At 42.0% G+C, this 11,113-nt stretch overlaps 1 protein-coding gene across 1 annotated transcript in view; it reads right to left on the reverse strand.

Moving 5' to 3' along the window:
* The window catches only part of LOC119416264 (transcription factor Maf-like), a 45,788-nt gene extending 38,921 nt beyond the window's left edge, over nucleotides 1–6,867 (reverse strand). Inside the window, exons 1-2 of the mRNA XM_037683477.1 lie at nucleotides 5,564–6,867; nucleotides 345–415 (exon numbers count right to left, since the gene is read on the reverse strand). Of these exons, the coding sequence (XP_037539405.1) occupies nucleotides 388–415; nucleotides 5,564–6,540 (1,005 nt within the window). The 5' untranslated portion in view covers nucleotides 6,541–6,867 and the 3' untranslated portion in view covers nucleotides 345–387. The remainder of the gene's footprint in view (nucleotides 1–344; nucleotides 416–5,563) is intronic.
* Nucleotides 6,868–11,113: the final 4,246 nt, after the last annotated feature.

An 11,113-nucleotide genomic window follows, 5' to 3' on the forward strand; every position in this document is an offset into this window, starting at 1 on the left:
TTTTTTTAAATCAGAGTTAAGAAGATTGCACATATTTGAGTGCAGATGCAAAGTTTCGAGAGCAGGAATCATTAAAAATGGTGTAAGTCTGAGCGATGCCAACATTTTCATTGTAAAAACGGAAACTTTGAAGAGCTTGAAGCTCAACATGAGCAGGAAACACTTTATGATGGCGCAACATTTAAACTGCATAACTTTTACATCACTTAACTTTTTCAATGTTTTCTTTGTACTTTATTTTCATTTATAATCCATTAAAAACTTCACCTAAAAATTGCATTATTACAAATTTAATTTATTTTGGAAAAAGTGTCCAAAATTAGAGCCTGAAAAATAGACGTTACCTCAGTCTGCAGGCTGGCGGGACCAAGAGAACACAGGTCTCTATCACAGATGGAGGAATTTTCTCGACGTCCTGCAAAAAAACAGAAGAAGAATAAATGTTAGTGATCCAGTAGTGAACTTGTCTTTAAGTGCAACATTTATCTATTGAGGCACTTTAGATTGTTCAGAACAGAATCAGGCAAAATCTATGAAAAAACAAATGGAAAAAAAAAAACCTTTCAGATACTTAAAATTTAAACGAACTGATTTCAAGATTTAGACATGTTTTGCAATTTGAAAACTTAAAATATACATATATTTGTGTCCCATCTTTCTGCATGTGGATTTAAAGCCATATGCATGCACAAACACACATGCACACATTGAATAGTTATTTCAAAAGTCAAATCCTTTTGTTTTAATTTAAGGTTTGGCGTATTCAAATAAATCTTCAGTGTTTGGAAGCAAAGTATTATTTTAGAAGGTTTGTTAATCAGGACAAACAATGGAAACAGAAGTGCACTATATCTGACCTACCAATAAATCAGCTTTTCTTAATATGGTTAGGAATTATACCACGAAGCATTGCCTCAGTCAGTCGGTTTGTGAGGTTTGTGTTGACGCGGTTACATTAATCAGGTCAAAGTTTTTCATGCATGAGCCGTGAACAAACACCTGTAACAGATGACAGTGGATGAATAAACTCTATAAACCCTGCAGTAGAGCATTCAGACAAATAAATGAAAGTTTTAAGATTAAGAAATAAAGCAAAGTAGTGTTAAACATGATTAATTCCCTTTAATCCATCGTGAAGCAACAATAAAAACCATTTACTGCTCTGTAATCCGATTCGTACTGGTGCCAAATGGACTCTGACCCTTGCAGCGACACAAGAACTCCCAGTGACAGACCTAGAGTCCGGAGAAGGCCAGCATCACCTGGACATTCTCCAAACCATATAGCAAGCTCTGAGGTGTACGGTAAATACACTTTGTTGGAGATTTACACTTTCAATGTGCGTAAACGAAGCTGCACGTGAGAAGTCGACTTGACTGACACTGGATCTGACAAAGGCAGGCAGGTTTGTGCACACAGCCCTGCTAAGTCAAACAACCGCTCACGCTCAGGGCAGGAGAGCCCCCCCCCCCCCCCCCCCCATAAGGCTGGGACATGGGAGCAGTGTGTGGGGTCAAGGCCTTTCCCAGGTACAAATAAAAGCGAGGCACAAGGCTTTGGAGGAGCTGAACAATATGGCAGGTCACCTTGCCTGGGAAAGAGATCAATGTCTGTTTGACTGGCTTAAGGGAGAGGCTGACTGCAGTCGAAGGGTAAATCACCTTATACTTCATTGAGATGCAGGTAAAACACACGGGGTCCGGGCTCGGATCCAGCTCCACCCTGCAGAACACAAACTCATGCATGGAAATACACGCCTCTGTCAAACACCCCCACCGTGCTTTTTGACTGACTGTGACCCGAAACATCAACTCTGCATTGTGTGAGAGGAGAAACTTGTAATTCTGTCCAACCAGAGGACAAGTTTTCATCTCCTGCCCTTCAGTTGTGCATTCTGAGGACAACGTCTTGCACAACTACGTGCACATTGTCCTACAGCTGCACAATCACAGTCAGACTACACATTTCAGAATCAATCTCATTTTCTTCACAATGCTCATTCTTCTATTTGCAGGGAAAACCCTCGTGTACAGCTCAACAGGATACATCTAAAATCAGAAGTACTGTTTTTTCATTTATTTACAGCAACAGCATTCTTAGCAAATGCACAGCCACGACAGGATGGGACATAATAAATTATTAGAGTTTTAAATAAATGGCACAATGGGACACAAAAAGAGGGCGAGAAGAGAGTAAAGCTCCACCGCTGACAGTCTGGATGATAGACGGACCACTAAGGAACGTAAAGGCGGCTGATTTAAATCACTTTAAATGTAAATGTTTGTCGCGTGGAGTCATGCAGATGCAGACTGAGTGGAAATATTGAAATAGTTTCCTTCCTTTGAATAGGAATTTGTTCTTAGCTCTTTGGAAACGTGATGAAATGCGGACATTCTGATTTGCATACTGTTGCAAAAAGAGTTTTAATGTGGAAAAAGTTCTTTTTAAACCCAACATTAGTCCAAAAAGCTAAAGAAATTATGATTTGGAGTAAATTGGGGTTAAACAACCTGCGGTTAGCAGCACTGTTTCCAAGTGCTAGTTTTAAAATTGTGCAAATTTCCCTGTTTAAAAAAAAAACAGGCCTTTTCTACAGACTTAACACGGTCACTTAAAGCCTTCTACTACCACAAGGTCATATATGAGACAGTGCTGGATGGATATTGAACACTCACATGCAGGCATTCAACAGTGCACGCTTCCTTTGTCCTACTAATTCTGAGACATTAAAGCAAAGTACATGATGATGATTCAAATGTCAATACTGATAAATTTCAAAGTGATTTCCCATGGTTGACCTGAAAGAGAGAGTCCAATATTGTGACAGCAGACAACTACATTATCTTTAATAACCTAATCATTGGACAGACTGCAAATGATCACAGTGCAGGAGTCAATATGCACGGCCTGAGAATAGAATTACAGTTTCTATTGATGAGATTAATAATGCACTATCTCTACTCTGCACGCTGTTTCATGCAAATGAATGAGAAGAGGCACACACACACACACACAAAAAAAAAAAAAACAGAGGATGAGACTCTGACAGAGTGCTGAAAAGTGAGGAGGAAGACCTGAAACGTTCGCTTCCTGTCACTTCCTGTCTTCCTTGAACACAGGAAGTGAATCAGTGCTGAATCCACCTGCCTCTCGGTGTGTTTAGAGGTCAAAACAACACACGAGGTAAAACAAAAATAAGGAAAAGGAACACAATTTCCACAGCTGCTGCCACGATAAGCCATTTTTCCACTTCATTCCCCTTGAATGAAAAAAACAATCCAAAACAGATCCTCGCGAGCGAGAACCGGAGACCTGACAGATCCTTGTGGCCTCACAGAACAAAGAGGTGACACAAAAGAACTAGAGTGTCTCCGTGCAGTTCTAGGGTTATGTAATTAAATCGCTCACTATATTGACTTAATCAGATAGGAGGACCATAAATTAGTGGACACATGCTCACTAAAAGGCCCGCTCCTCTCAGCTCGTGTGCATCCCTGATCGTTTATCATTTGAAAGGAGCAGGACTGCAGCCAGCATCTCTCTCTCTTGTTCGTGCTGTCTCCCTTTTAATCACAGACAAAATCATTGCTTCAGGCTTTGCTGTCTTGTCCCTCACGTTTCACGGGAGCCGTGCAGGCCCGGCGACATTATGTGTTTTACACACACACAGTTTCTCATTCAACACCTGTTTGTGCTCAAGTTTCCATGTTGCAACATCAGCTCCTATAAGAAATATTCAGCACAAACACACACATGCATGCAGGGAGATGGTGACCTTGTGCGGTGTTTAAGGTTTTTATCTGAATTGTGCTGCTTTTTAGGATGAACTGGGAAGAGACTCTGCAGGCGGGTTAAAAACCAGTTGATTCACTGCAAAAGCAGTATTTTTTTTAATAAAGTTAAGAAGTCAGTAATGTTGTCTTTAAATGGGGGTTGCCTCAGTAATTATTCTGACTCCAGCGAAATAAGAACAATTTTTAAAAAGAAGTTCTTGCATCATTTCATCCCACGAGATTTTTTTTTTTAATGCATGGCAAAGTTTAGCATTTAGACATGAAATCAGAAACATTTGAGTTCAGGTTATTCTGTTTAACCTGCAGGGTGTTTGTCGTGAAGTGAGAGATTCAACTGGTGAAAAGTCTGAATCAATCATTAACAGAGTTTCTGCCGGACCTGCAGCAAAAACAAATAAAGGAGCAAATAAAATATGTGCTTTCATTTTCTGAGATCTTTCACTTTTGTCTGGCTTTGAGCAACAAGTGAAGACCGTCATCTTATTTCTAAGGATTTTTTTTTTTTAAATCAAGTGAGAAATAACTGAATGTGTTTTCTAATTATATACTTGCATAATTAATATTGTAATAAAATCGTTGATGATGGAGGTGAAATTTAAATGTAAGTGAACCTAAATGATAAAATTACTTCACCACGTCCTAAAATTTAAATCTCGGAGTTTCAATATTTGCATTAAACTGTGTGAGTTCACATTTCTGTGGCACATTTTTGTTACATTTCGCTTTAAGTCGGGAGGGAAATGATGAATAAAAAAATGCACAAAAACGGGCTAAATAAAACGTGACCGAGAATAAATCTGTTTATTAATGAACGTGCGGATGATATCCTTAGTTTGTGAACTTCACATCAGACTGGATGACAAACAATTAAACTTCCAAACTTCGGTTTATTTATAGTAAAATTAAAAATGACCAGCAGGATTCTGAGGGTTCTTTAATAAAAAGCAAACACTAAAACATCTAGATTTTTTTAAAATATATACATTTTCTGCTTCAAGTCCCACTTGTTGATCGCAACAATCTGTCCTTTTTTATTTTTATTTAATGATCAGTGCAGATTTTTTTGCAGAATCTCCAAATGTTGCTCTCTGAGAGGCCTTTAGAATAAATCAATAGAAGACAAAGTTGCTTCATTTCCCCCACGTGCAGCCCAAAAACCAGACAGGAGCATGTCGGGTTCATCACGGGAAATTTAAAATAGATATTATAATAAAGTGATGCACGAGTTTTTCTAATAAGCTCATGGAGATGAACAATGGTGATAACAGAACAAATACACAAGTTCACACGCAAACAGAAAACAGAAAAATAAGCAAATAAAACATAAATCATGACGAGCATGCGGATCCAAACCTCTGATGGGACAAATGTTTTATTTTATCTTAGCACAAGTCAGATCAAATATGAAAACGAGAAAATTCATATTCTGATAATATGACTTATAAATAAAACTCTCATGTCATAAGAGATCCTGAGAAGTGTGTTCGTGTTGGTCAAAGAAGTTTTGAATTAGGCGCAAAAAGGAGCGGAGCGACGCAGAAAGGTTTGCGCTAAAGTCAAATAAACGGAGTTTCTGAGGGACACGTGCGTGTTTCCTTTAAGACCAGGGAAACCAAGAACATCCGCATTTTACCGCAAAATGCTCTTTTTCAAATGGCTGGCAGCAGTTTGAGCTTTGAACTAATTCAGCTCCACGGAGCGCGCGGAGTTTCTAGAAGCTGCGCGCAAACTCAAAAGTTTGCAAAGTTTCATGCGCGCGCGGGACTCACATGAAAAACTCCGGAGATGACGGGTTGTTGTCGCTGCTGGAGCCTCCGTTTTCTCTGAAGCCGGTGCTGATCAGCTTCTCGTATTTCTCCTTGTAGGCGTCCCTCTCCCTGGCCAGCCGGGAGATCTCCTGCTTGAGGTGGTCCACCTGCTGCATGAGCTGCGTCTTCTCCCCCTCCAGGACGTGCCGCTGCTGGACCCGCTTGTACCGACAGGACTGCGCGTAGCCCCTGTTCTTTAGCGTTCTCCTCTTCTGTTTCAGACGGATCACCTCCTCCTTGCTGACCCCCCGCAGCTGCCGGTTCAGTTCCCGCACCGACATGGTGACCAGCTGCTCGTCCGAGAAGCGCTCCTCCAGGCGCATGTGTTGGTGGTTCCCCCCCGCGCCGCCGCCGGGCTGCGAGCCGGAGGAGGGGTGGTGTGTCCCCGCGTGGTGGTGGTGGTGATGGTGGTGGTGGTGGTGGGGAGTCCCGTTCTGGGCTGCGGCTGCGGCGATGACCGCGGACACCACCGCGGCCGCCGACCCCATCTCCTCCCCGGCCATGGCGCCCGCTGCCCCGGCCGCGCCGCCGAACTGCTGCCCTCTGGCATAGCCGTCAAAGGTTTGGAGCTGGTGACTGCTGCTGATCAGCGCCTCTACGGCGTCCTCTGGGCTAAAGCCCAGAGCCTCGGGGTTCAGCTGCTGCTGGTACCCGGTCATCCAGTAGAAATCCTCCAAGTGCGTCTTCTGTTCGCTCCCTGATCCCGGACTGGGCGCAGAGAAGCTTGGAGAGGGGGGAACCGAGCTGCAAGGCGTGCTCATCGGGGTGGAAGACAGGGATCCCCCGGCGACCAGGCGGCTGCACTGGTTGATGCTGCGCTCCGGCTCCACCGGCTCCTTTTTCACTTCAAACTTCATCAGATCGAAGTCATTAACATATTCCATGGCCAGGGGACTGGTGGGCAGGTCGGAGTTGCTCATTGCCAGCTCTGATGCCATCCTCTTGCTGTTGACAGTCCTCCAAAGGGGGTGAGGAGCACCTGTCAAAGTGTGCTGCTGAGACACGCACTGAGCCAGCTTGATTTCTTTATTTATTTTCTTCAGAACCGAAGGAAAAGTGAGTTCTCTCGCACTAATTGCGCCGCGCAGGTTCTGGTTTTGTGAGTCGATAAGTTTTTTTTTTTTCTCTTCAGGCTGGGCTGCACAGACGCATTGGAGCTGCGCTCTTTCCTCCCTCTCTCCCCGCTGCGCGTGTCTGAGCGCCGCTCTCTCTGTTTCTACCGTTTAACACTTCATGGCTCCTTTTAGGATTAGTGCGCCAATTTGAGGAGGTTCGCGTATTTGTCCCGGGCAAATAGTTGCCTTGTAGAGAATGGAGGAGGAAAAAAAAAAAAACTCCACCCAAGGATTGATAGATTTTTTTCCTCTCTCTATCAGATCAGTCAGCCGACGAGTTAAAAAGCATTGCTTAGTTTTATGGGCGTCCTGACGTCAGGGCTGAAATATGAAATTGACTGAGACCCAGCCAATCAGCAGCCCAGTCCGGGGAAGTAATTAGCATATAGTAAAGTAACTAAAGTTTACTTGAACTGCCCGAGCCCATCAAAAATATTGATTATAGACACTTAATATGCAGGTTTAAGGGGCTATGAAGGTAATTATCCGTACTTTTATTCTAATACATATTTTCTGAGTCATGAGGATTCAGCGTGATTTTATTCGAGCAGTCTGCTGAGAAGTCCCACTTTATTAATCCTGCCCTCATGTAGCGTGTATGTAGAGAATTTTACACCACAGTCTGTTATTTATTACAGGCGACTTGTTAATTACTGAGTCCGTCTGCAGCATTTTCTGTATTTCTCACTCGGTTATAAAAGATCATCAGGCGTTTTCGTCACTAAAGGCTGTGCTCAACTTGCAGATAGGTTGTTTTTATTAAGGCAAAAAAAGGAAATGGCACTTTGTTTTAGTGGAGGAAGTGTTTTAAAAGAGCGTGGCGTGGAGCTGCCTGTTCACCGTTTGGAAACCCAATGTCGCCACCTTTCGGCGAAAATGAGAACTACACTCCTTCTCTTTTGTAAACTCATTTCCCCATCTCATATGTAGCTTGATAAAATATTTATAATAAATGCTCATCATTGTCAGTACAAAGTCCCCTTTTCTAGTGGAGCAGTGGCAGCATCTTGACGTCTGTCCTCCTGAACTCTGCAGCCTCAGTCCCACGTCTGATCACACCGTTAGTGCCTCTCTGCTTCTGTCTGTCTCTCCTGGAGCACATTGTGGCACACGAGAACAAACAATAAGCAGGGCTATACACACAGGAACGGAGAGTAAATAGGAGCACTCTCCCTGGAACGTGTCACACGGGGAAGCTTCAGAGAACTACAAAGCCGCCAGCAGATAATCCATCTCTCTGGTGTCCCAACACAAGTAAATATTCTCCCATGGTCCCTGTGACTGTTCACGGGGACTTAATGTTAAACAGGAAGGATAAACATCGTGTTTTATTCATTAGAACACACAACAGAAGCCCCTCGGATGCTTTTGAATAAATATTAGCCAGATGAGTTGTCTCATCTGATGCTACATGTTGCTGTTGACAAATTGGACATACAAGTGAGACTTTGTATTTCAGGTCACAAAAGGAGGTCAAATACTCTTTGCATGATGTGTTTGGACTTTTTTTTTTTGTAACATATATAGTTTGAAGGACTATAGATAAAGAGTTAATCCATAGGTGGTGCAACAGTGGACACTAGCTGCTGTGTGAGCTCTGGGGTTGCCAGGACTCTTAAACCAGGATTTATCGGTTTGGAGTCTCCAGGGTTAACAAGCGGAGTATAGAGCTAATGCATCAACTGTGTTACTGAGGGCTAATAGTCCTGCATGCAGCTCATTCTGCTTCCCCTTGGACTTTCATGTAGGCAGGCTGCCTTGAAGTTTACTACTGACTTTACTGTATCGAGTAAAAAAGATTTCTGCACAAGAAGCGCTCTTATAGGTGTAATCTTACTGCTAGAGGAGTCTCACCTCCGTTCAAGTTAAGAGCACAGATAATTTAAAGGCATGTCTAAGTAGCCTGCATGATTGAAAATAATGATTTGTATTTAACAACTAAAAAAGCTGTTTCTAAACAATGCAGAACAGAAGATCATTTTAAAGCTTTCCTTCAGCCTCTGGGCAAATAGCCAACTTAAAATGATTTAGGGTTCTAAAGTTATTTATTTTAACCTGGAATTTCCCATCTGTGGGACAATAAAGGCTGTTTCTATTCTATTCTATTCTATTCTTATTTATGTGTCACAAATAAGTGAGTTCAAATCTTTTGGAATATACGTCTGTGGAAAAGTTTTGAACAGTTATAATCTTTCTTGCAATTGATAGCATCGGTTTATAAAGACAGTTTCATTTTGAGCACATCGACAAGCCAAGACCAAACTGGATTGCTGTCATCTTAAAAACAAAAACAAAAAAAACTCCAATCTCAAAACAATTCATAGCAGTTCATGCAAAACTGTTGTATAAACTTTTAGAAGACTGCCAATTTTATGTTACATAGCTATTCCTGTAGAAATATTATGATATTCCTATCAGAAGTGCCCCAGGCTGCAGTGGATGTGCTACACTGAGGTGCTCCTGCTGCTATTTGCACTCGCAAATATCCTTAGAGTTTTAGGTAAAAACCCATGTAATGTAAAAGTGAGGGTTTCTAATATAGCATTTGTGCAAACCTGTAAAATTATGAGACCGGAGTAGTTTAAAACAACAGCAATCTACTATAGCTCTAGAGTTGTCTACACCTATCAGCTTAAAGGGTGTCACACTTCTGAAGTCCATCTACCGTTTAGATAAATGAGACAAAATCTCTGAGCGTCTCAGTTTTACTCCAGAAAAACTCTGAGAAATAACAAGTGCTCAATGCTTCCTTCTAGTTTGGTGTCACAGTGACTTTACTAATTGTTACATCTATTAAAAATCATCCTCGTTACAGCGGGACATATGTGCATCTTACGACAAACATTTTATTTTAAGGTGTTAACATTTTATTTGCCTCTGAGATTCCTTAAATTTGAGCAGAGTTAATGTGTGTTTACTTTTTTTGTCTTAAATAAAGACTTTTCTGTGTGAGAGATTAAAAAATGAAGCTTACTTAAGCATTGGCAAGAAATGTGTGTCATAACTCAACTCACTTAAAGAAATCTGAACCATGTCTAAAACAGCCCAATTTATTACCATATTTAACAGACAATAACTTAACTAAAATGACAGGAACTAAAGGATTTCTGCATTACTAAGATTATGCCTTATAATCATCCATTACATTCCCCACTGGGAGGTGGGCTTCATTTTCATGCTCAATCCCTGTTTAATGCCGTATATTAAACTCTGGTGGCACTCCAAATGGAGGACAACCAGACGAGTGGGCTCAGTGGGCTCATCTGAGACACATTTAATTAGAAGGATAGAAAATGAAATGTTTCGTGGGGTCTTAACTAACTGTTGTATCATTTGTAATAGAACGAGGAGCCGAGAGAAGCCATTACAAAGGAGAGCTCCTCTTGCCAGCGTTTTATGGGGGGTGGGAAGTAAAAGGATGTATAATCAGATAGCAAGCTTGTGCATCAAAGAACTTTATGTTTGGAAAGTGTTGCATTTGACAGAGCAGACCTGGTTGCTTTATGACCTGCTTTTTAAACGTTAAAGAAAACCAGACTGATTGACAGAACGAAAGACAGCCATCAATAATTAAGTTAGGCTCAGAGAAATGTTGGACACGTGCACAGAAGAGAGACCAAGCTTTATTAGTGTACTGTTTTATGTAGTGATTTTTTTTTTCAGGTCACAACAATCACGGGCACATTTGAAGATGAATATACTGTACATCTGCTTATTGCCTTTCACAGTGGGTGGACATCACAGCAGTTTGATCTCTGCCTCAGAGGCTGCTGCCATTAAAGCACACATGATATGTAAAAACCTGAAGATTTTCTGTGAGATGCTGCAGGATTACAGGGATTATGGCTTCATGCATGTGATCGCTGAGGCGAGCTGGTCTGGGAAGCTCAGTCCTCACCTTCTTCTACAGGTGTGCAGTGGAGAGCATCCTGTGCTCCAGCATCAACGTGTGGCATGGAGGCTGCACAGCTGCAGAAAGAAAAGCTTTGCAGAGAGTGGTGAAGGCTGCACAGAAGTCTGTTGTAGTCAGTCTCCCCAGCATCACAGACATCTACACCTCCAGATGCAGGAAGAGGGCCACCTGCATCATGAAGGACCCCACTCACCCAGCACACACACTTTTTGCCCCACTCCCCTCAGAAAGGAGGTTGAGGAGCATTAAGTGTAGAACCACTTGACTGAGGAACAGCTTCTACCCTGAGGCTGTTAGACTCATGAATCTCTTACCAGAATAATCACTGTGAAAAATCACATCATGTTGCTGCTGATCTGTTTCATGTTGCTGCTGATCTGTTTCATATTGCTGCTGATCTGTTTCATGTTGCTGCTGATCTGTTTCATGTTGCTGTTGATCTGTTTCATGTTGCTGTTGATCTGTTTCATGTTGCTGCTGATC

This window comes from Nematolebias whitei, chromosome 10, assembly GCF_014905685.2.
Source record: "Nematolebias whitei isolate Nwh7 chromosome 10, NemWhi1, whole genome shotgun sequence".
NCBI lineage: Eukaryota > Metazoa > Chordata > Actinopteri > Cyprinodontiformes > Rivulidae > Nematolebias > Nematolebias whitei.